This window comes from Hibiscus syriacus, unplaced genomic scaffold, assembly GCF_006381635.1.
Source record: "Hibiscus syriacus cultivar Baekdansim isolate YM2019G1 unplaced genomic scaffold, ASM638163v2 tig00112686_pilon, whole genome shotgun sequence".
Classification (NCBI taxonomy): domain Eukaryota; kingdom Viridiplantae; phylum Streptophyta; class Magnoliopsida; order Malvales; family Malvaceae; genus Hibiscus; species Hibiscus syriacus.
Genome location: NW_024063383.1, coordinates 34,597 through 60,968, shown reverse-complemented (window position 1 = coordinate 60,968; position 26,372 = coordinate 34,597). Strand labels below are relative to the sequence as shown.

At 36.2% G+C, this 26,372-nt stretch overlaps 2 protein-coding genes and 1 pseudogene across 3 annotated transcripts; all 3 read right to left on the bottom strand.

Annotated features, from left to right (window-relative positions):
- Positions 1-3,143: 3,143 nt before the first annotated feature.
- LOC120182540 lies at positions 3,144-13,626 on the bottom strand. Of its 2 annotated transcripts, XM_039187491.1 has the most exons (14): positions 13,076-13,626; position 11,721; positions 7,847-7,975; positions 7,340-7,542; positions 7,050-7,247; positions 6,354-6,425; positions 5,895-5,990; positions 5,633-5,712; positions 5,370-5,445; positions 4,996-5,206; positions 4,662-4,855; positions 4,331-4,436; positions 4,110-4,193; positions 3,144-4,015 (listed from the first exon to the last, which is right to left on the bottom strand). In XM_039187491.1, the coding sequence occupies exons 1-14, from the start codon at positions 13,454-13,456 to the stop codon at positions 3,270-3,272; spliced, it is 2,577 nt and encodes an 858-aa protein (XP_039043422.1). In that variant the 5' UTR covers positions 13,457-13,626; the 3' UTR covers positions 3,144-3,269. The 2 variants fall into 2 exon arrangements, with proteins under 2 accessions (XP_039043422.1, XP_039043421.1); XM_039187490.1 differs by lacking the exon at position 11,721 and having other exon boundaries at positions 13,076-13,140.
- A 4,969-nt stretch (positions 13,627-18,595) lies between these two features.
- Positions 18,596-20,022, bottom strand: LOC120182525 (serine/threonine-protein kinase UCN-like). Its single transcript, XM_039187480.1, has one exon. It carries the CDS (start codon positions 19,985-19,987, stop codon positions 18,749-18,751), a length of 1,239 nt encoding a protein of 412 aa, XP_039043411.1. The 5' UTR covers positions 19,988-20,022; the 3' UTR covers positions 18,596-18,748.
- A 962-nt stretch (positions 20,023-20,984) lies between these two features.
- On the bottom strand, positions 20,985-23,409 carry LOC120182529 (annotated as a pseudogene).
- Between the last annotated feature and the right edge of the window lie 2,963 nt (positions 23,410-26,372).

The window sequence follows — 26,372 nt, the reverse complement described above, 5'->3', positions numbered from 1 at the left end:
AATAGACACTAGAACTGTTGTATTTTAGGTGAACATAATCATATGCTAAATTATAATCCAAACTTTGAAGGTTGAACCATCAAAGTCTCACCCAAAACAAATCAAACCAACTTCTTATTATTATTTTGTTTTTGTATTTTCCTAATTATTTGGGATATAATTCACCAAATCTTTTCGCATGTGAACCTTCCGTAGGCGATGGTTGAATAGAGAGGCTAAATTTACCAACAATTGGAATAACTTTCAGCCTCTATAAAGTTTGAGATTTTTTCTAATAAATTAGTGTAGAGTAATTAACTTTTTAATTTTCGTGAAATAAAAGATGGAATCTATAATTAAATTAATATATATATATTTTGGAACAGGTTATGATAAATATGTTTTAGAATTAAAATATAAATAAATTTTATTATTAAATATCTAACAAAATCAAATTAAGAAAATCCAAATTATTATTTTTGAATCAAATCAAATGAATAACTTGGATAAATCCAAATGCAAAGTTGTGACTAGGGAAAGTAGATTCCCTCAATGTTGGATTGCCATATCACTACTATTTATCATTATTATTCTTAGGTTGGATCAAATCCAACACTCAAAAGGAACAGATTCTCACCCAAAATGTAAATGCCACCAAATGCCCAATATTTCCACTTTTGGTATCAAATTTTTAACACGAGATTTTATGTTAAGAGGTAAATTTAAAAAATTTTAAAAGATAAAAATATATTATCAATAAAAAGTATAAAAGTACTTAAATTATACGAAAATTTAAAATTTTAAGGGACAACCACCTTCATCAGTCTCTCCTCGATCCATCCCTATCTTTAGCCCCTACTTTTTTTTGCCACCAACCCCATCTTGTTTATTGGCTCATTCCAAGCCATGAAGGAAGAGATTGCTGCTTTGGAATCAAATCACACTTGATTTATAATTACTCTGTCTTCAGGTAAAACTCCAATAGGATGCAAGTGGGTGTATAGAATAAGTACAAGACTAATGAGGATGTTGAGCGTTTTAAAACTCACCTTGTTGCTGAAGGGTTTAATAAAAAAGAAGGTGTAGGTTTTGTGGATACCTTCTCTCCGGTTGCTAAGTTAGCCACTATTCGGACTATACTTGATCTTGCTTCTATTTTTCAATGGTCTCTCTATCAAATGGATGTGTACAACTCATTTTTGCAAGGTGATTTGGTTGAACAAGTCTATATGACACTTCCTGATGAATTTTACAACCAGGGAAAGTCTAAGGTTTGTAGGCTGCACAAATCCCTTTATGGGTTGAAAAAAACTTCTAGGCAGTGAAACTTGAAGCTAACAGAAGCATTGCATACAGTTGGTTACAAGCAAAGCAAGCATGATTACTCTATGTTCACAAAACAACAAGGGAGTGGTATATTGATTTTGCTTGTTTATGTTGATGATTTGTTAATTACTGGTAGCAATGAAGCAATGATTGAGAAGCTTAAGCATATTTTAAACAGTAACTTTAAAATGAAGGACCTTGGAGAATTAAAATATTTTCTAGGGTTGGAGGTTATAAGGTCAAAAGAAGGTATTGTGTTGAACCAACGAAAATATGCATTAAAATTAATTGTAGAAACTGGGACAGGGGAGCCAAACCAGTTATGAGTCCATTAGAGCAAAACAAGAAACTCACCACTGTTGAATATGATGGAGCATATTGTAAAGATGAGCAGTTGTTACAAGAGAAGTCTGTTTTTTAGAGGCTCATAGGCAGATTGATATATCTTACCCACACAAGGCCGAATATTGCTTATGCAGGACATTTCTTATGTCGGTTTATGCGCCAACCAAAACAATCTCACCTTGAAGTTACATTGAGGGTAGTGAGATATATTAAGAAAAATCATGGCCAAGGGATTTTATTGAGTGCAACAAGTGAATGCAAACTGTTTGCTTATTGTGATTCTGACTAGGCATCTTGTCCAATGACTAAAAAATCTATAACATATTTTTGCATAAAGTTTGGAATGTCTTTGATCTCTTGGAATTCTAAGAAACAAAGTACAGTTGCAAAATCCTCTGCTGAAGTATAGTGTAGAAGCATGGCAGGAGCAACTGCTGAAATAATATGGTTGAGCGGTTTGTTAGCATAATTAGGATTGAAGAATATGAAACCAGCTAAGCTAATTTGTGACAGCAAGGCATCTTTGCAAATAGCAACAAATCCGGTTTTCCATGATAGAATTAAACACATTGAAATTGATTGTCATTTTGTTAGAAAAAAAATCAAAAAAGGTCTAATACAAACTGAACACATCAGAACATGGGAGCAGCAAGCAGACTTGATGACCAAAGCTTTGGGCGTGCATCAACATGAATATCTGGTTTTCAAGTTGAGGTTCAAAGACATCTTTCAACCACCAACTTGAGGAGGAGTGTAAAAAAGTGTTAGTTAGCTTTGCTTAGCTGTACAATTTATTGTTTGTTAGTTTGTTCGCATATAAGAAGGATTCTTGATGTAATGTAATTGTTGAAATGAATGAAATAATTCTACCCAAATATCAGCCTTTATTTTTTAACAGATCTGGGATGATAAACTGAATTATATATTCAGATATTAAAAGTACTATTTAACATATATTTAAATACATATTCTTACAAATTTTTATCTAAATTTTTATGATTTGTGCGGTCGTAAATTTAAATAGTTGAATCAAACTCTAAATTATAATAGGAAGAATATGTATACTTTTTTGGGATTTAAACTTTTACCCTCCAAATTTATACTCCTTTGTTCCATGATGTGGACAGTTCCTTAGGGCTCATGTTGCCAACATTGTGCTGGAATTTGGTTGCTCAACAAAAGCAGTGAGATTGAGAATTGAGAATACCATATATTTTGGGCAATTTTTCCAACTTGGATCAATGACCTTTCTTGTCAGCATTGTGTCACTCCCACTTCAATAATACATTTAGAGGTCATAATGTGAATCCTTTTGTGGGGCTTTGCCCTTTCTCTAAGGCCTTCTTCCCTTTTATCAACCAAATATCAAAGATTTCATCATTTGTTCAACCTCTTAGACCACAATTGGAATAAAGAATTCCTTCATTCTTTGACGTCCAATTCATTAGTAAGACAATCAACTGAATGTAAATGAATGAAAAACACTATTGCACATCATGAGAGTTGCAATGGACTCCACTGCGATGGCTGCCGCTGAGACCGAGGCAACATAAAGATGAATCTTATTGTCTGCTTGTAGTATTGACGTGTTGTTCCGTCCCCATACTTGTTAGACTACATTATGGTTGAATGTTGAAGTAAATGGTGTAAGATTCATCTCTGAAGCTCTGCAGTGGTGCCATAAGGAAATTCCTCCTTTGTCCTTTTGCAACGAAGCTGATCGGATGGTATTCGCTTATTCCGCTGTCCATTACAAAGCTGATTGCCTGCTTGAATCCGGCCTCGGAGGATGCTGAATTGCAGCTGAGCTTCATGCTAAGACTGGAACTATAGTTTACACCACTATATACGTAGCACCCCTTTTTGCTTACAGATTCCAAGGACACGCTATTATCTTTTCCATCCAATCCGGGAACTAAACGGAAACTAGAAGTTGCATCGTCGTTAGGAGAACCGGTAACTGCAAGGTTGTTTTCCGTTCCTTGATGCACTATAACCATTCCTGGTAAGTCAAATGGCTCAAGCTTGACAGTTTTACCAATGGCTTCTCCAATGGTTGAAATTTTTTCCGGTGCATCATCAAAGCTGAACCTGAATGTGGCATGCACAGCAGCATCGGTACCAGCTTCAGGGAACTTCTCCATTTGGATTGATTGGTCTGAGTTTGTTAACACAAAAGTCGTGTCGCTCGAGTTTTGGGAAAAAGTAACAAGATAATTGTTATATGCAGCAGGAACCGGACTTATCCAGTCGGTAAATGAAACCGTTGAACCAGTTTTAATGTCCCAGTCACCGCTGCTATAACCGCTAAGCAAGTAAGGACCATAGAGTATTGCCTGAACAGAACCGTATTCAGGACGATCATCTGAAACATTATTTAAAGAAGTTAAAATTTTGCAGATTATAAAACCAATTACAGATTACAGGGAACTCAGGAATTTATCATACAAATATGATACCTTTAATTCGTTCGGTTCTCAGACTAATTGGCAACTGAATGGTTAATTTATCTCCAGCACTCCATTTTACTGGTAAGAAGGCACCTGAAACGATGCAATTCGTATTACTTCTCTTTGTTCATATAAAATAGAAAGAGAACACACAAAAAGCATCGACATATTAAAGGAATCAACAATGTTCATAGTAAAGAAGAGTAGAAAACTATAACCATGTTTCATACCTGGTGCTGGTATGGCTAGATTCTGATCATTTAATGTTGCCTTGGCCCCTTTCAAATGAGTCCAGATTGGTATCCTTAAATTCAAGGTAGACGATTTCCCTGCTCCCTACATAAATAAGATTCCAAATGATCGATAGTATGCTTACTTTACATATTATAAGTAATCAAGTATGCGCACGCTTGCATGGAGTCGAGCATATGTATATATCTGTGTATGTGTATGGATGGATGGATGTAAATACGCATATGTATACATCTGTGTGTGCGTGTGTGTGTATATATATGCAATGAAGCGCTGCTTGAACCATAAAATAAATTAGTTGCTTTATACCTCTTTAGAAGAAGTCAATGTGACGCAGACGTAAGGATCCCAAGAAACAACTGGATCAACTTTCTGGTTGAGCACGAAATTTCCGGATTTCCAATCAAGAGTACTTGACACATACTGGATGATGTAAAGACTAGGAAAACCCCCTTCCTCTTTGAAATATATAGAATCGCCTAACTTGGAAAATGATTCAATTCCTGCAAATATGGAAAAAAAAACTATCAATGATGTGAAGAACTGGAGATATCATTGATATATTAATGGTGTTCGGAGAAAATTTTATCACACTTCATTCGTCGTGAAGGAAGTAGTTAAATTATGTGAAATGAGCTCCAACCTGTGCCATAGCAGCACCAAAAAGAATCAAATGGTGTTCCCCACTTGTGGTAGCTTAAAGCCTTAGAGACCCCGCGACCTTGGGGTAGCATGTAAATCATCACTCCGGGCTCTGTTCCCCTTTGGATACCTAGTACACCATTTGTGAGGGCACGCTCGTAGTAATCTGCATATGCCACTTCTTTGGTCCATCTAAGCAGGTGGCGAGAGACCAAAAACGCAACAAAAACATGTGGTTCATTTCAAATAGGAAGAAAGGAATATCGATGCTGTACGATTGATAGATATGAGTCACTTCTCATTAGTTAAATAGAAGTCAGGTCATAAGAGGATATCGGCGAAGGACCTTCAAGGATTAAAGAGTGATGGGCATACCTTCAGCATGTTATAAGTGGTACAAGACTCTTCATTCTCTGTCTGTAACGTGTTTGCCAATCGTTTTGGGTCAGACCTTCTCGTAGGTAAATGCAACAAACCACAAGAGGGTAGAGCCAGCACAAACAAACGAAGGTAATTAATTTAACTCCAGACAATTGCTTTAAACCATTCATCGGGAAAGCACATTGAAACTAAGTAGATGAAAAAGATTATTTGATATGAAACAGCAACTTAAATCTGTAAAATGAGAAAGTTAGTACCAGAACTCGCTGACAGACGTTCCTCCTGTCGCATAGCTATGAGAAGAATTAACAACGTCCATAAAGAAAGTTGCTATAGTCTGGCATCAAAAAGGACAAAAAAATGCAATTAAATGTTTACTGAAGCATCGATAACCACCATAATTTAATAAAGAATCCCTAAACTATGGAAAAAGAAATCCCAACAGCACCTCAAATGCTATGGTTGTAGAATAAACAGTACAGTACCTCAAAGGGAATAAATGCATATCAAGATATTTACCTTGTAAAGTGGATCCCCCATCACTTCATACCGCATTTGAGCTCCAATTACAATCGGAATATGTGTATTAGCGTGGAAGCCTGATATATCATCAGCCTAGAATAGAAAAAGAAAGAAATTTTCAAAGGATCAGGAATTAATGTACGTAGTATCATGTATAATAAATTGTCTAATTAGCTTCTTTCAGCCTTTTCTCGTAAGCTCATCCTTGAAATCTAGGTTTCATCACAATTATTTTTTTTAAAGTTGGAGAAAACAAGTGTACTTTGTCCAAGGTGCAGAAAATTTCATCTAACACATCAAAAACTGAAGCACCATGGCATTGTCGAGTTCCCAATGGTTTAGATATGAATTACAGAACATCATAATTTGTTTGGGCCAAATAATCTGGTTGCATACATACAAAACCAGCAGACTGATATAAAAATCAAGAGGTTTTAGATGAGTCGGGAAAGTTACCTGAACTGCAAGCAATCCTAGAAAACAAGGTTTGTCAAAAAGGTGAGCCAACAACAAATGCTGTGGATCTCCCTGCCCAAAGTAAAATGAAAAACTCATCAAATAGAATTCATCATTATTGAAGAACTCATCAGCTACGTCGGGAATGAGAGTGCTAAGAATGCCGACAAGTCTGAATGCAAGATGTCAAAATTTACAGCCTAGAAAAAAATCTTCATTCAGCAATTTTTCTCCTCGTGAATAATTTCTGAGGGTTTGCACAGAGCATAATAGACCCTCATGGAAATTCCTATCAAGTTCACAAACCTTAAAACCTAGAAGGATGGCATTGAACATCAGTCATATTAAGCAAATTTTATGCAATGACGGTGCTACTTTTTTTAAAGTTGTGTATTTTCTTTATAATTGATTATCAACTCCTAAGCATGGATTAGTTTGATATACATGCCATGAACATTCGAAGCATGCTTCTCATAAGGCATTTGCAAAAGAACATCACTTAAAAGCATATAACGATATGCACAACTAAATTTATACTTCCTGAAAATTGTACTCAATGGAAGTTCAAATGTATTACAATCTGGCTATGCCGGAAAGCAGTCAAATCAACCAAGCAGATTGACAATTTAAAACCATGTCGATGAAGTAAAGAACTCAGGTAGAAGCTAAAGGAATTATAAGAAACAGTTTACCCACCGTTATGGTAAACAACCTATAGAGGACATCATTCATGCCACCAGTTTCTTCATTAAGTGACAGCCAATGTCTCTCCACACTGTGCTTTGTTATCACATTCTGAACACGGTTATAAAAGTATTTGACCATCCATTTTGTCATATCTAAAGATTCAGCATTATCAGCAAATGTATATTGATCCAAGAGACCTGCCAAGATCTGTGAAACCGACCCAGGTTCGGAGTTATTATGTATCTCCTTAAAACATAACCCCATAAGTATATTTCAAAACCATTGAAAATAGAATTCACCTTGTGAATGGTGTAGTATGGGGCCCAGACAGGTTTTATTGCTTCGAAACGATCGAAAAGTTCAGACGGAAATGCCGAAAGATATCCCGTCCCCATTTTCTTCTGACAGGCAGATAAGGCAGAAACGACTTTCGACATCTTCGCTTTGAGAGTGTCATTGTGAGTGCTAGCCCACATCTGTGCTGTTGCACTCAAGTAATGGCCTTCAACATTCAAAAGACAATTTAAGCATTAGAAATTTACAATCAACATGAAATAAACTTAAAAAAGTTGCAATAAAACTCGAGAACCGAACTCGCTTCAAGCACATTATAACAACAACAATACTTAATAGAATCCATCTTCATCCATTCATTAGGCTTCTAAAGGTTCTAAAGTTAACTCCATCTAAAAGAGCAAAAAGTAACTAAAATTCATAATAACAATAATCTGACAATAGTTTACATTAACAGGCAGTATAATTAAGAAAGCTGAATAGCAAAGAAATCAAACTAAAGCTATGATTACCTACAAAATGACCCCGGAGTGCAACATCCGGGGCCTCCCACCCTCCGTATGGCTTCCCAGGAGTTGGTAAACCTACAGTTTTCCTAAAACTCCATACCAAATTATCCACATCAAGCATCAACAAGTACTCTAAGTGTTGCGGAAGACGGTTATCGGATAGAGCAAAATCGCAACTGATAATTTGAGAAAATAAAAATGAAGATAAAAGAGACACAAAATTTACGTGGAAAACCCCTAAAATATTTAGGGTAAAAACCACGGGCAACGGTAGAAGAATTTCACTATGAGAAAATAGGAATTACAACCTCTCTCGATCTACCAAGGAGAAAACAATGATAATTCTCTCTAGATAAAAAGGAGAAAACAACTCTCAAGAAACTCTATAAAATCTCTCTAGTATTGGAAGAAAGCTAGAATGCTTTGGGATGATTTTGAAGCTAAATGAGCTAGGGTATTTATAGTTGAAACTTAAGGACTAATTTGTTAATATCCTAAATTACAATGACTAAAATTTAGGATTTTACCTTTTTTTTTTCAACAAAAACAGCACCTTTCGGTGCTCCCCTTTGACAAAGCCATGTGCACCCATGTGCACCGTTTTTTTCAACAATCTCCCACTTGAAGATTTGATTGGAACAATCATATCTTCACACCATTCTTTCTACCTTGTACCTTTATGTTGCTTACGTCTCTGACAGGCCACAAGAGGATCGACACCAAGTAAATTTATCAGCGTTGATCGCCTTCGTCATGAAATCTGCTATATTGTCTTTGGTATGGATCTTCTGCATATCTACCGTCCTTTCTTCCACCTTTTCACGAATGAAATGGTACTGAACTCGTATGTGTTTTGTCCTTGAATGAAATGCTGGATTCCTTGCTAGATGCAAGGCACTTTGACTGTCGCAAAACAGAGAGACATACTCTTGATTGTGCCCAAGTTCCTCCAATAGCATCTTCAACCAAATTGCTTCTTTACTGGCTTGTGTAGTTGCTACATATTCTGCTTCTGTTGTGGATGTAGCCACAACTGACTGCAATTTTGAAACCCAGCTTACAGCTCCACCAGCAACTTTGAACACATATCCTGTAGTAGATTTGCTTTTATCCAAATCCCCTGCATAGTCAGAATCTACATACCCATTGATTAGTAAGTTTGATCCTCCGTAACATAATGCAACATTTGAGGTCCCTTTAATGTATCTCAGGATCCTCTTTACTGTATTCCAATGCTCTTTGCCTGGATTCGCCATGTATCGACTAACCACTCTCACTGCTTGTGCAATGTCTGGTCTTGTGCATATCATAGCGAACATTAAACTTCCCACTGCTGATGCATACGGTACTCGAGACATCTCCATTCTCTCTTCTTCACTGCTAGGACTCATACTGGAGGATAATTTGAAGTTAATAGGAAGAGGGGTAGAAATTGGCTTACAATCTTGCATGTTGAATCGTGACAAGATCTTCTTCAAGTAATTCTTTTGTGAAAGCCAAATCTTCCTATTACTTCTGTCTCGGTGAATTTGCATCCCTAGAATCTTGTTTGCTGATCTCAAGTCCTTCATTTCAAATTCCCTAGCCAGTTGTGCCTTCAATTCTTCAATATGATCTTTGTTGGGTCCTGCAACCAACATGTCATCCACATACAACAACAATATAACAAAATCGTTATCACTAGACCTCTTAAAATAAGCACAAGGGTCTGCATTAAGTCTGTTGTATTCAAGACACATAATGAAGGAATCAAATCTCTTATACCAACACTTCGGCGCCTGCTTTAGACCGTACAGAGATTTGTTCAACCTGCAAACCAAGTTCTTCTTTTCTTTTTCTTCAAAACCTTCAGGCTGGAGCATTTAAATCTCTTCTTCAAGATTTCCATGAAGAAAAGTTGTTTTAACATCTAGTTGCTCTAGATGTAAGTTCAATGTAGCACACATTGCCAAAACTACTCGAACTGTTGTTAGTCGAACCACAGGAGAAAATATTTCATTGAAATCAATACCTTCTTTTTGAGCATATCCTTTGACCACCAGTCTTATACGATACCTCTCAACTTGATCGTCACCATTTCGCTTGATTTTGAAGATCCATTTGTTACCAATTGGCTTCCTTCCTTGTGGTAGTGGCACAAGGTCCCATGTATTATTTTTATGAAGGGCTTCGATTTCTTCTTGCATCGCCATCATCCACAGTGAAGCATCTGAGCTGTTTATTGCCTCCTGGTATGTTGATGGCTCACCGTCCTCTGTTAAAAGGCATTATGCAATATTACCTTCTATAACATAATCTGAGTGCCAATTGGGACACCTTCTCATACGATCTGATTGACGAGTTGTTGGAGCTTCAGAACTCTCTGGTTCTTGTTCATCATGTGCTGGTTCTGCTTCAGAAGAGTCTCCTTGTTCAACATCCTTTTCCACATGTATCTGTGTAGTCTCTGACTTTTCAGTGCTATCATTGTCTTCTTTTCTTTGTAGTTTATCTTCTACAAAGATAACATCTCTGCTGATGATCACTTTGCGGGCAGTGGGATCCCACAAGCGATACCCATTGACTCCATCAGCATACCCCAAAAATTTATATTTCCTGGATTTTGGATCCAGCTTTGAGATTTCTTGGGAGTTGTACATCACGTACACAATACTTCCAAATACATGGAGGTTTAAATAATCATCTGGTTTACCAGTCCACGTCTCCATTGGTGTCTTCAGCTCTATTGCAGTTGATGGAGCTCGATTCACCAAATAACAGGCGGTATTGACTGCTTCTGCCCAGAATGATTTTTCTAGGCCTGCATCCCTCAACATTGCTCGTGTTCTTTCTAACAAGGTTCTGTTCATCCGCTCTGCCACTCCATTTTGTTGAGGAGTGTTCGCCACTGTGAACTGTTATTTGATGCCTCATCTCTTGCAAAAGTCATCAAATTCTTCGCTTGTGTATTCTCCTCCATTATATGTTCTGAAACACTTGATCTTATTTCCAGAATCAAGTTCCACCCGCACTTTGAAGTTTTTGAAAGTTGCAAACACATCTGACTTCTTCTTAATAGGGTACACCCAACATCTCCTGGAGTAGTCGTCAATAAATGAGACAAAGTATTTTGCTCCTCCTAGGGATGTGACCGGTGCTTGCCATACGTCAGAGTGAACCAATTCTAGAACACTTTTGCCTCTAGAATTTGATGTGTTGAATTTCAACCGGTGTTGCTTACTTGTTATACAATGCTCACACAAAGGAAGTGATACCTTTGTTAAGCTGGGAAGTGGCTTTTGCTCCACAAGGACTTTCATTCCTTGTTCTGACATGTGTCTAAGTTTCTTATGCCATAGCATTGCAGAATCTAAACTACATGAGGCAACAGAGGCTTCTGCTTCTAGCAAAGTCTCTCCCTTCAGCATGTACAAGTTTGCAGCTATCTTTTGGCCTTTCAGCACCATAAGCGCTCCACGGAACACCTTCATGATTCCTTTCTGTGTTTCAATCTTGCTTGCATTATTATCCAACAATCCGTAGGATAATAAATTTTTCTTCAGGCCTTTCACGTGCCGCACATCTCGAACAACTTTAATTGTTCAATCATACATCTTTAATTTGATGGTTCCCACTCCAACGATATCTAAGGCATGATCATTGCAACTATAGACAGATCCTCCTGAGACAGGTTCATAATGATGGAACCATTCTCTTCTTGAGGTCATGTGATATGTTGCTCCTGAATCAATGAGCCATATATCTGCAAATCTTTTTCTGCCTTCCACGGTAGTTGACGCTTCACAGCATAGAGCATCTCCATCATCTGAAGTGTTTGCGGTATTGCCTTGTGGATTGGAGTTTTTATTGAGACTCCAACAATCCTTCTTCATGTGACCCTTCTTTCCACAGTGGTAGCACTTTAAATTCTTTTTGCTTCTGGACTTCGATCTACTATGTTTGTGACTGCTACTTTGGCCACGTTCTGTTGATCTCCCTCTCGTCGTTGTCAACGCTTCTGCTTGTTACAGATTTACTTGTCTGTCTTCCTTGTTCTTGCGTCGATTTTCTTCTTGTAGAACAGCAGCTGCAACGTCATCGAAGACTAGACTGGTGACATTACTATTTGTCAAGTTGATGATGAGTTGATCATACGAATCCGGTAGACTTTGAAGTAGAAGTTCAGCACGTTCTTGTTCTCCTATTTTACAGCTTAAGGATGTAAGCTGAGAAAATAAGGTGTTCAGTGTATTTAAGTGCTCTGTCACTGAAGTAGATTCTGGCATACGGAGAGTGTACAATTTCCTTTTAAGGAAAATTTTATTGTGCAACGATGTGGCCTCGTACAATTTGGTGAGATGATCCCATATCTCCTTAGTTGTCTTCTTCTCCTCGATACTTAACAATACTTCATCTGCTAATGCTAGATAAAAGTTTGCCATAGCATTTCCGTCCATCTCGTTCCATTTGTTGTCATCTGCGAAATCCACCGGCCTTTCATTGATAGCCGCTAGACACCCGTCTTTCCTCAGGATGGCCTTCATCTTCAATTTCCACAGTGAAAAATTTCTCCCATTGAATTTTTCAATATCAAATTTCGTTGTCATAGCTTCTATTACGGATAGCTCCCACTATTTCACTATCGTGAATAGTTCTCTGGAACCTTCAAAGAATGGGTAATACCTTCTTACTTTCTTATGTTGGAGGATCCACCTTTTGGTGGCAACCACAAAGACAATAAGCAGATATTACACACTCTAATCTAGCTCGGATACCAATTGTTGCGGAAGACGGCTATCGGATAGAGTAAAATCGCAACTGATAATTTGAGAAAATAAAAATGAAGATAAAAGAGACAAAATTTACGTGGAAAACCCCTAAAATATTTAGGGTAAAAACCACGGGCAACGGTAGAAGAATTTCACTATGAGAAAATAAGAATTACAACCTCTATCGATCTACCAAGAAGAAAACAATGATAATTCTCTCTAGATAAAAAGGAGAAAACAACTCTCAAGAAACTCTATAAAATCTTTCTAGTATTGGAAGAAAGCTAGAATGCTTTGGGATGATTTTGAAACTAAATGAGTTAGGATATTTATAGTTAAAACTTAAGGACTAATTTGTTAATATCTTAAATTACAATAACTAAAATTTAGGATTTTACATTTTTTTTCTCAACAAAAACAGCACCTTTCGGTGTTCCCCTTTGACAAAGCCATGTGCACCCATGTACACCGTTTTTTTCAACACTAAGTTCGTTTCTTGTGCTCGCCAGTGAATCGAATTCGAATCCAATCTAACATCATGGAGTGAAACCTCTTTCAAAGAATCTGCAGCCAAGTTGAAACGACCAGGGTGCTTAATTTTCTGATACATCATTGACCAGCTCAATTCATCTTCTTCTCTCAAAATCTTCCTCGGTAGCAAATCAGACCAAGCAGAGTCATCGGTTGGGATTAAATGGTAATGAGAAAACATCTCCTGTCTCCATGTTTCGTTATTGGATTTCAACAATTCATAACGAAAACTATGTGATGACAGCTGAGTCGGAGTGTTTGTACACTCTTTACTCACAACACTATCACGTAGTAAAAAAACACCAATGGCTAGAAACAGAACAAATCCCTTCATTTTTTCTTAGAATCAGAAGTGAAAATTCTCAAACTTTAAGGAAAAGCAATGATGATTATCCAAAACCCAGAAAGCAAAACCTTATAGAATTGGATATTCCCCCCACAAAGCAAAAAAAAATCCAACTTTATCAACAAAAAAACCCAGAAAGCTAAAAAGAATTCAGTGAAGGACAATAGTAGAAAAAGGAGCAAAGACAAAAACTTGAATAATACTATTTCATGTAATAGTTTAAAGGATAAAGCAACACGTGACTCTCAATTCCCTGTATTTATACAAAAAACCCAAACAATCAAACGAAAAATAAAAGAACCATCTCGTGAAAGATAAGAAATTCCTTTTGTCTTTGCACAGTACATCACATAGAAAAAAAAAAGATTTATACACTTAGAAAACAAAGAAATTTACTAGGGGAAGAAGAGACAGAAAAGAATCACGGATACTGAATCATTTTTCAAGGGGTTTGGTTTGGAATTGGGTATGTTGTTGACTGAGACACAGAGAGGGAGGGAGTGGATACATGTATTTGCAGTGAAAGGGAATTCATAAAGCAAGGTGAAAGAAATATGTTATTTAAAGTGAAAGTCTACCTTTTATTTCAACTTACTCAGCTGTTATTTATGATATTTCAGTTAGGCTATGCCCATGTAGGCTAATTTTATTTAATAACTAGGGATGGGCATTGGACCTGGACACGAATTGATCGAGTCGGTTTTTTTTATTTCGGGTTTGAGTAAGATTTTTTTTAAATATGATGTTCGGGTTGGATTCGGGTTTAGAGTAAAAATATCAGATCTGATTTGACCCCAAAAATATATATAATTTTATCTTATATATTTAAGAATAATTATAATAATACCCCTCTATATATAATTTTTTCAATTAAATCACTGTTTTTATTTAATAAAAATAATATTTTTTATTATTTCAGGTATGATGGAGTTTCTAAGTTATATGTGGGGTCGGGTTCAGGTCGGGTCTCGGGTGGAAGATATTTTGTTCTCGGGTCGGGTCGGGTAGACCAAAAACCCGACCTGACCCATGCCCATCCCTATTAATAACACACTAAAAATTAATGAGGGTAAACTACACTCATGACCACTTAATTATAGATAAATTTCATTTTTACCATCAATTTTTAAATTTTATTAATAGGTCATTTAACTATTTAAATTTGTTTAAAAAATTATTTACGTGATGTCAATCAAACCAAAGATCCTAATTTTAATCCACTCTAACATTATGTTATGTGTTGTACCATATTATATATATATATATATATATATATATATATATATTATACTGTAGCTAATGTTTTTCTTTTTTGATAAATATAGGGTGAATAAAGGCAATATAAACATCTTTAATTTTTTGACAATCATCATTCATATCTCTGACATATACAATACTCAAATTTGAGTTCTCAAAGGATAATAAATCTCTAAACCACTAAGACGGTTTAATTTGTGTCATATAATAGTTAATGTTAGAAAAAAAAATGACCATGAAGAGATTTAAACCTAAAGCTAAATAAAGGATTAGGGAGCATACAACCATCACATGTCTTATTTTTATTATTTTTAATCTAATTTAAAAACATTTAATAACTACTACATCCCATTTGTAGTTTTTCACCCACGATGTTTGTTGCTATTTTATCCTTACAAGATTGGACTTACAAATTTGATCCACACTAATTTATCTAATTCAAATGACTTGTTTGTCAACTTTAACTGTGATCCGTGAAAATTTATGCGGGTGACACGAATTTTTTTATTAATATTAATTATAATGTAGTATTTATTTTAAAATTTTCTTAATTTTTAATAATGTACATATACTTTGCAGGCATTAATGTTCGAACGTAAAATCTCTAAGAACAACAGTATTTTCTTTTACTATTGAGATAACTCAATAAATTCGGTGACACGAAATTAAGATATATATCATCCATTAATTTTGATTAGTGTTGGAGCAAGCAAATAACATAAAATTGGGTGGTTCAACGTGTTTGTATTGTAATGAAGCAAATTAAGATGAGTTTTGACTATGTATTAGGTTTTTAACTGAAGTAAAACTCTTAAAGCAAATTTAAAGGTGCATAATTGATGATTGAAGTTCAAAACCTTATCCCTTAACTTTTGTAAATGGTCACTTACTAATTTGATGGAAGAGCCTTGGTTCTCTTAGGTCCCATTTTTTTTAATTAATCATTGGTATCTAATCTATTGACCGACTAATACAGATCGAGTAATGCAGAGACGAGAGCGACCCTCCCAACCCAGTTTGCTCCATTCGCAAACGCCAGAATTCGAACCCCTGACCTTGCTTAAAAGACCTAGTATCTCATCCCACTAGACCAATTGATTATTGGTTCTTAGGTCCGATTTTTAGTATTGTTTTCGAAGTATTTTTTGGTTTATAAATACCTTTTTTAGAGTAAAAAGTAATTAATGTTAAAAAGTATATTTAAAAAAATATTTTTAACTCAATATTAGGAATTAAAAATTTTAGGGTATGTTTGTTTGCCATAAAATAAATTATGGAATTAGTTTTCTCCGAAATCTCGTGTTTGTTTCATGTAATTCGTTTTTCGGAAAATGTTTTCCAGTGTTTGAATGGAGGAAAACTAATTGATCAACGTAATTCATTTTCCTGGTCAACGAAATTTCTTTTATGTTTTCTGGAAAATTACTTACGCTCTGATTTTCTGTAAGTCATTTTTTAAATTTTCACTTCAAATAATAAATACTCAAAATAATTTTATTTTATTAATTTAATATTAATAAAATATTTTAATATCATTTTCATCAAAATATTAAATATTAAAATATTTAAAATATATTTATTAATATTTATAATAATATAATATTATATTTTTAATATTATAATAAAATAATCAATTATATTATAAAAATATAATATAAGATATTATATTTTTTATTTTAATAAATATATAATAAATTTTGTATATATTTAATAATGAATAATATTATTTATATATTTAATATTAATATAATAATCTAATAATATTTTAATAAATATATTTAAAATATACTAATTAATATTTTTAAAATATAATATAACACTGTTACTTTAATAAATAATTAATATAATTTATAATATTTTTATTTCACTAAAATATACCAATATTAATATTTTTATTAATAAAATTATAAAAATAATATTTAATAATAAATAAATTATTTTAATATTTTAAAATAATAATATTAAAATTTTATGATAAATAATATAATTTATTGTATTTAATATTTGTAATAAATAATTTTTAAAAAACTCATCAACTAGTGAAAAAATGTTTAAATAACATCTTCCAAACATCATAAAACGTTTTCCAGATGTTTTTCAAAAAAAAATATAATTCATTTTACGGAAAACATTTTCCAGAAATGTAATTCATTTTCCTGAATTCAAATTTCATTAATTCATTTTCCAGTAATTCATTTTCTAGAAAACAAATTACAGCCAAACAAACATACCCTTACTTTTTCACGTTTGAGAAGTAATTTTAGAGTCAAAACTATAATCTTCTGACGAACCAAAAACAAAGGGATAAATTGTTGAAAACTATTCATTTAATTGAATTATCAACAGTATTTTGTAGGTAAGAAATGGACATCATTGGAAAAGGATGTGAACATCAAATGAAGAGTGACCTACTAAGTTTATATTTCCATTTTTATTTTCATTGTAGAAGCAACGTGTTACTTGTACCCTCAAGTCATCTTCCCAAACAATTTTTAAAATATCTTCTACCCTTTCATTTATTAGTAGCTTCCATTTTCTTCATTTAATTACGGGGAAAAGTATACAAATGGTCTCTCGATTATAGAGTGGAGTTTTGTTGAGTCCACTGACTATAAGACTATGTTTTGTCGAGTTTTCCAGACTATTAAAAGTAACAAAATAATCGACCGACTATTCATACGTTTCAAAATCATCATTTTCTGTCAAAGAATTGATGTCCGTTTAAGATGGACGTTAACATCCTGACTGAGATGTGAAAAATATATATTATAATGATGTATATTGACACCACCATTGCTTTCAAGCACTGACTCGTCAACATATTGTTTCAAACACTAGCTCGACGACATATTGTAAACAGAGATTCGATCCACAAAATACATCTAAAATGATTATAAGATCAGATTTTATCGTATTCTAGTCAACATATTGATGCTCATCTCAAACGACCGGCAATTTTTTAACGAAAAAGAACGAGTTTAGAATATATGAATATTCAGATGACCATTTTGTAACTTTTAATAGTCGGAGGATACAATAAAGTAACATCCTATAGTCGGAAGACCACTTGTAACTTTTAATAGTAAGAGGATTTAACATAGTAATGATGTATAATCGAGTGACCATTTGTGTACTTTATCCTGAATTATTTTAGAGATATTAGACAAGTAAATAGTAGAATAAACTTTTATATTTTTTCATTGGAAATTTATAATTACTATTTTCTTAATAGTAAGTGTTATTTATAAAATTTGAATCCAAACACAATTATCACATTAATGTTGATTGAAAATAACAACTCTCAGCTCATCCTTCCTCCAACAAAGCTATTGCAGATATTAATTTGGGTTATGAACAAGAGAGTTGGGGAGAAGCCTGAGGAGTCTCAGGGAAGATGAAGGGATCCATCTTTGAGGTGAATTGCAATTTAAACCGGGCTATTTTAATCTATATCTTGCAACTCTGCTGTAATTAGAGTAATATTTTTTATTTAATTAATTTGTAATTTTTTTTTTCAACTTCCACTGAATATTTTATCCGTTAGATGATTAGAAATTAAATCAATATCCATGTTCATAAGAAGGGAAAGTCTGGTATCTTTTACAACACGTATATAACAGGTGGTTGAAAGAAATTTGTTTGTTTATACTCCAGGGATGGGTATGAGACTTAATCCTTGTTTTTTATTTTGTCAGATTTTGACAAAATTTTCATTTTGTAGTTATTCTAATGACATGATGTTATGAGAGTTTAAAATTGGTTTAGATTAATAATAACTTTACATAATTTGTAATTTACAGTTTAACGAAAAGGAAGAAGAGTATAAATATAATTCCCAGATGGGTTAAAAATTTCCAGAAGGGGCCGAATCGTAGTTGCTAAAGCCATGGAGTGAAATCCATGAAATTTCTTCTTCCTGTATTTCTTCGTCTTCTTTCATGTTTCTTTTGGTACTACCAGCTTTATTCCACTAATCTCCGCCATTTCCACGTTGTTTTATCTACAATGTATCTCACTTCGGCGTTAGAACTCCGTAAAAGACACGATCCGTATCAGCTGCGATGAAGGTGGCGGTAATGGTAACTGTTGCTTTGACGACGGAGCCTTCATTCTCTCGAAATATTCCCTTATATCTATTTCTTCTTCCGTCACCTTCCCTGTCAAGTCACAATCGTCTCTCGACGGAATATACGGAGGTCGTAACAACGCTGTTAACAGGTCCCAGTTCAACCCTTTAAAGAACGCGTGCTCCTTGATTTCCGACGCGCCTCCGTGATATCCGAGTCTCTTTTTCGGATCCTTCTTTAATAACTGCCCGATCAAATCCGTCAAAGCGTTCCGTTCTCCCATGAAATCCGGTTCCTTGGTCAGGATTTTCCGGAACGTCTCTTTCCGGTTTTCTCCTTTAAACGGCGTCGTACCGTAGAGCATCTCGTAGCATAGAATCCCGAGAGCCCACCAATCGACGGCGAATTCGTGTCCGTGTCCGCGTAATACTTCCGGCGACACGTATTCCTCTGTGCCCACGAAGGAGTTCGAACGTTCCTCGTCTGCGAAACTCAGTTTCCGTCGACTCTCTGGGGTGACTCGTGCCGATTTCGCTCTACTCAAAGCTCTTTCGATTCTGATATCGGGTACGACGGTGATGCATCCTATGAAATTTAACCGATGAAACAAACTCCGTTCCTTTTTCTCCTCCGTTAAAGATTCCGACAATTGTCTCTTCTTTAAATTACGTGAAAGGTCAAAATCCGTTAGCATCGCGTGACCCGATTGTTGAATGAGAATGTTCTCCGGCTTGAGGTCACGATAAACGATGCCGAGGGAATGCAAATGCTCGAGAGCACAGAGAATCTCTGCCAGGTAAAACCGGATAACGACGGGGGAGAAAACCCGGTCGATTTGACGGTACCGGAGGATGTGGAGGTCGGAGCCAGGGCAATAAGGGATGGCCCAAGCGAGAAGCTCGGCGGTCTGAAGGTGACCCAAAAGACGAGGGAGAAATGGGTGTTGAGAGTCAGGGTCCGCGGCGGAAAGCTTCTCCAACACCGCAATCTCCAAACGGGCACGACGATCGACGTCGTGTTTGGATCGCTGAACAACTTTGAGAGCAAATGGAGAACGCGCGGTAGGATCGGTGGCGGTGTCGTGGACGAGAAAGACGGTGCCCATTGCTCCGTTGCCTAGAACTTTGGTGGCTTTAAGGTTGTCTAAATTTAGCTCCCGTGAAAATGGCGGTACAGATGAAGGTTCATTCTCCATTTCAGGGAGAGAAAGAGCGAAGAAGACAAAGGTAAAAAAAAGGCTTTCTTGCTAGAGTTTTTGAAGCTTGTTTGTGGTTTTGATTATATTATATATTAATACTTTTTTTTCCTTATTTCTAAATTTCATGTCGGATTATGTGTAAATATAACTGTTTGATGAGTGAAATGAGCTGTTAAAGTCCAAATTAAGAAAAGGAATTGAAGGTGGAAACAATGACACCTCAACTAATTCTAACAACGCATTGGAATGATGTTATGTTGGTTAAATAAAATTTGCGTTTGCTCCTGTGTGGTAAGCCAAGAGTTGAATTTATTTTGTTTGAGTTTGGTTAGGTAAGTCAAGGTGTTAGAATAACTGGATAAAGTTTGAGATTATTTGACATATATTATATTGTAGTTTATACAGATCCGGTAAATTCGATTCAATAATTTTGATCGAATTAATTTGTTCGTGGTTTGTTTTCATCTTATTTCTTTATCATTAAAACCGCTCAATAAATTATATTCTAATCCCAATCTTTCTAGATGAGAGGGGAAATGAGACTCTAGAGGAAGGAATTTGAATGTTCATAGTGAGTCAAGAATTGATGACCTAAAAAAGTACGAAAGAGAACGAAGATGAGCAGCTTGACCAACTTGTTCAATAAGTTCTAATCTTGATTATCTAAAGCTCGACAATATTTAATATTTGGTATATTTGTTACTTTCGGATCCGAAAACTAAATTTGGGTCCAACTTGAACCCATAAACATATCCAATTAAATTGGATATCAGGATATGGGATCATTTGCCCAAGGTAAAACGCTATGGATGAGGAATTTGTAGTAACATGTAAAGGACATCAACCAAAATACAGAAAACTAAATAGTAAAACTAAACAAGGCCATTTTTTTTATCAACGGGAAACCCAAGTCTTGTAAGCCTTTTTGCATTGAAAATTTAAACGGTTATTAGTTCAAAAACAGAAACAATGATTTTGAGTTGTCTCCAAAACTTCGAACTTTAACTGGGTTGTTAGTCTCAGTCATTCCACATCGGGAAAACACCGGGATTCGAGCCCTGAACCGAGTCACCAGACCAGCCGCCATAGCTCCCAGAAGGCATGTCGTAATTAACTTTAACCAAACCGAGCTCTTCAGTTGTTCCCACCGTGTTTCCTGCCGTACCCAGATACCCTCCGCTGTAAGTCCCACTTGATCCGCCGCCATTGTTGTCAACGACGGAGGGTGAAGAGCAGCTCATGTTCACCAACCCGTGGAGCAAAGCCGGGTTGCTTTGGATGTAACTATTGTAAAATTGTGAACTTTGTCTCGAGTGCTGCAAGTTATAAGACCCAGCGGATTGCTGCTGGTGCAATTGCAGCTGCGTTTGAATGTAATTCTGGTGAAAACTAGAGGCGTATTGAGAGTTCATGTCGTGGTTTTGTAATGTCTGCAACGGTTGAGGTTGATGATCGAATGTAACTTGCATTAGAGGGTAACCTTGTATTCTGCTATTGCTTGAGTTTCCGTATTGGAAACTCGAACCGAGAGCGATCATTTCTTCGCGTTTCCTCGTTGATTAAAGTGCTTGAGCTTCCTTTAGCCGTTTAGCTGCTCCTCCCCCCATCGGCAATGTATTGCTCTCGAGAATGGCTTTTACATCGTAACGATTCATGTCGAAGTTCGTCACTGCGTTAAGTCCTCTGAATTTGATCGCAGCAATGTCGTAAGCTTCCGCAGCTTCCTCCTCAGTATCTGTATTTTAGTAACAAATCATGATTAAGCACGGTTTAGGTTCATTTTGTTGATGGGGAAAATCATGAACTCACTGAAAGTTCCTAGGTAAAGATCTTTGTTTCTAGCAACTCTGCCGATCCTCGCCTGCCATCGGCCGTGCTGATGATGCCTGTATATAGATTCATGTTCGTTAGAGGTGGAGAAGATCATGCATGGAGCTCTGTTCACTTTGACAATAATATACCTCGTTACTCCACGATACATGGATGCACCCCTTGAAAAACCACTGCTCTTCCAGGTATATAAAACATTATAAACACATTAAATATATATATATATATATATATATATATATATATATATATATATATATATATATATAGTTCTTGTCTAGTTCCAAAACCTGCAAAATGAATCTCTTGTTGTATGTATGTGTATGCGTGTACCTTCTAATGGAAGCAACAAATTCCTGTCTAGTCATGTGCTTCATTTCTTCAAGCTCCTTCTCATAATTGCTAATCTAGAAAAGCATGCACAAGAAGAAAGTCAGCGTTTAAAACTGGAGATTTAACTTTAATCTGCGGTGCTTCACTTAATTATGTTATATACCGGGAAATTAGTGGTGGTGGATGTTCCCCAGTATTTGAGTGTAGCAAGATCGTAAGCCCTAGCTGCTTTATCTTCTTTATCATATCCACCTGCTCAACTTAATAAATTATTTAATGAAATAATATATATATATAAATAAGTATATACAGAAGTACTGTACTCACCCAAGTATACTGATATGTTAATGAAGCAAAGCCATCAAGGTAACCTTGAAAAAAAAATAAAAATGGAGAAATGGGTTAGCAAACATTGAAATTTTCACTTGAAATGGAACCCTAGAAGAAGTTCAAACTCTACCTTGTCTTCCTTTCCTTGATTGTCCTTCTCTCCTACAACTATTATCCCATAGATGAGCTTCATATCTTCCAGTCCATCTATGCCTGCACTTTCAACAACTTTTATTTTATTATATCCCTTTCAAAATACAAATTTATTACGGAAAATGATCCGAAAGATCACCTTGTTACGCCACGGTATATGGATGTTCTTTGCCCGAAAGTGTCCAAGGTTCTTCTCGGGGGAGCGTCGACGGTATTTGTACTGTTTTCGGCGCTGGTTTCGCTGGTTGATCCCTTGCCGCTGCACATGGATAAGGTAAGCGACTGCAAATTGTTAGCACTTTCTTGGAACTCAGCAGGAGGCCGTATAGGTATTAGAGTAGTGTTCGGCACTTGGACGATGTTGTTATGTTGAAACGAATAGTCAGAATCATTGGATTGATGAAATTCGCTGAAGGCCGCCGTGAGATCTAACGACGAGTTTCGGATTTCCAAACTCCCAGAAAATCTGCAACCTTTGGAACTTCACTTGTGTTTATCAAGTTCCATTCTGTCAAAATATCCAGAACCAGCTGAAGTTAGATTCAACAAAACATCAAAGAACAAAGAGAAAGATGGGCCCTTGAATTTGGAAGGGATTCTCCATGTTATCATTCACTAACCCTAGATTGAACTGATGATGAGTCTGAGAGGAGTGCAAATGCGTTGCCAAAGAAGAATTAGTGGGAGAAAGAGGAAAAGAAAGCCAGTTGTTTGAATTCATGGAACCCATATCAAAAGACCGTGCCTTTGCAGCCCTCCAAACAAATCAAATCTCTTCTGCAAATGAAGAAAAGGAAACACAATGATGATCAAGTGACCATCAACAACAGAAATGATAATAAAAAGAAAACTCAACCAAAGTAAATGATGATGAGATAATATCAAAAGTTTACCAAAGTGAGTACTGAGTAGGGTTTGAGCTTTACTGATCTGGCTTCCGTTGGGAAATAAACGAGAACGAGTAATTTTCCTATAACCAGATTAGTGAGAATGCGAAATAAAAGCGGAAAAATAATACCCGAAATTGATAACGGAGTTCAGTCAATTTTGCCTACGTCTCCGGATTGCTGCAGATCTTTTACTAAAGAGAAAAATTACAGGTGTTTACAAAACACACTTGAGAGAGAACTAGAAGATTTTGAGATGATTTAGAAGCTAAATGAGGTAGGGTATTTATAGCTGAAACTTGAGGACTAATCTTATAAATACCCTAAAGTGTGTAGTGGCTAAATGTGTAATTAACCCTATTACAATTTAATTAAAAAATTGGGCAGCCCCCCATTTTTCAAGCAGCTGGCTACTGCCATTTTCTTTGACCAACAATCTCCCACTTGAAGACTGATTTCAATCTGTCTTCACACCTCGATCAATGCAGCAGTATTTCTGGTCTTTTATTCTAGCATGCCAACTGAAGCTGAACACAACTTCAGTTTGTCCGTAGTCACTGTCTTTGTCAACATGTCTGCCGAATTTTGAGCTCCTCTGATCTTTTCAAGTTTCAAAATTCCATCTTCCAGAAGAGACCAGATAAAATGATATCGCAATTGTATGTGCTTCGTCTTGGAATGAAAAGACGGATTCTTTGCTAGATGGATAGCACTTTGACTGTCACAATATAAGACATTGTTTTCTTGTTTCTTGCCTAACTCTTCCAAGAAACTTTGGAGCCAAACCATCTCCTTGCTGGCTTCTATAACAGCGACATATTTTGCTTCAGTTGTGGAGAGAGCAACTATCTTCTGTAGTTGAGAAACCCAACTCACTGCGGTTCCTCCTATAGTATAGATATACCCTATAGTGCTTCTTCTGATGTCAACATTTCCGGCTAAGTCAGCATCTACATAGCCTGTCAGTATCGTATATCCACCTTTGAAACAAAGTGCTTTGTTTGTGGTACCTCACAGATATCTGAGGATCCATTTGACTGCTTCCCAGTGTACCTTGCCTGGATTATTCATGTACTTGCTAACAGCTCCCACTATATGAGTATTATTTGGTCTGGTACAAACCATAGCATACATCAGACTTCCAATTGCAGAGGCATACGACACATTCACCATGTGTGCACATTCTTCCTCCGTCTTTGGTGATTGTTCTTTGGAGAGTCTAAAATGAACACCTAAAGGTGTACTCACTGGTTTAGCATCTTGCATGTTGAACCTGGAGAGTACTTTGTTGATGTACTCAGCCTGTGATAACGTCAAAGTCCCTAACTTTGTGTCTCTCTTGATCCTCATCCTAAGAATCTGCTTTGCAGCGCCCAGATCTTTCATAGCAAAATGCTTCGACAATTTTTGCTTCAAGTTTATAATCTCTTGCATGTCTAAGCCTGCAACGAGCATGTCATCAACATACAACAAAAAAAATAATGAAGTTGTCATCGAACCTCTTGATGTAGCAACAATGATCTGCTTGGCATCTGGTAAAACCACTGCTACTCATGAAACTATCGAACTTTTTGTACCACTGCCTAGGAGCTTGTTTTAAACCATACAAACTCTTCTTCAACCTGCATACCAGATTTTTCTTGCCTGCCTCTATGAAGCCTTCTGGCTGCCTCTTATAGATTTCTTCCTCCAAATCACCATGAAGGAAAACTGTCTTTACATCTAACTGCTCAAGATGTAAATTTTCTGCAGCTACAATTTTCAACACCAGTCTAATTGTAGACAGTTTTACAACTAGAGAGAAAATTTCATTGTAGTCAATACCTTCCTTTTGCTGAAAACCTTTGACAACCAATCTTGCTTTGTAGCGTTTGCTCCCATCGTGCTCTTCTTTGATCCTGTAAATCCACTTATTGTGGAGCATTTTCTTGCCTGGTGGTAATTCAGCTAATTCCCACATCTGATTTGACATAAGCGAGTCCATCTCATCTTTCATGGAAGACTCCCACTTAACTGAATCCTCCACCTGCATTGCTTTATCATAACACTCTGGTTCACCATTGTCAATCAGCAACAAGTAGTGCAAAGAAGGCGAATAACACTGGGTTGGTTTAGGAATTCTGGAGGAACGTCTCAGTTCTGGTGTGCCTGGTTCTTCTTGAACTGCTTCAGGACTGATTTGAACATCATTTCCAGAAATCTCCTCGAACTCAGCAAATTCCTTTGTTTCAGCTTCGGTATTAGAGCTTCTTGATTCTATGGTTGCCCTGTCTTTGTACATCACATTCTCATTGAAAATAACATCTCTTCTTCTGATGATCTTCCGCTTTTCATAGTCCCAAAATCGGTAACCGAACTCACCACCACCATAACCAACAAAGACACATTTGTTGGACTTGGCATCAAGTTTACTTCTTTTAGCAGAATCTATGTGTACATAAGAAATACAACCAAACACTCTTAAGTGTGAAAGGTTTATTTCTTTCTTGCTCCAAACTTCCTCTGGTATTCTGCCATCCAAAGGAACTGAGGGCCCACGGTTGATCAGGTAAGCTGCAGTGCTGATAGCTTCAGCCCATAGAAATTTGGGTAATCCGACATGTATCCTCTTGCTTCTGGCATGTTCATTCAGAGTTCTGTTCATGCGCTCTGCTACGCCATTCTGCTGCGGTGTCATGGGAACTGTTGTCTCCATCTTGATCCCATTGTTTGCACAGAAATCTCTGAATCTACGATTTCTGTACTCTCCTCCATTGTCAGACCTCAACCGCTTGACTTTCAGACCAGTCTTATTTTCCACTGTGGCCTTCCATTTTTTGAAGGTATCAAAGACTTTTGATTTCTTCTTC

Bases quoted from the DNA above. Each gene is read 5' to 3' on its own strand.
- LOC120182525 (XM_039187480.1), bottom strand. From the start codon at position 19,987: ATGGAGAATGAACCTTCATCTGTACCGCCATTTTCACGGGAGCTAAAT.
- LOC120182540 (XM_039187491.1), bottom strand. From the start codon at position 13,456: ATGAAGGGATTTGTTCTGTTTCTAGCCATTGGTGTTTTTTTACTACGT. The intron at 5,446-5,632 runs GTACTAACTTTC...ACCTACGAGAAG, and splicing joins ACGTCTGTCAGCGAGTTCTG to GTCTGACCCAAAACGATTGG. The intron at 4,437-4,661 runs GTATAAAGCAAC...TTATTTATGTAG, and splicing joins CATTGACTTCTTCTAAAGAG to GGAGCAGGGAAATCGTCTAC.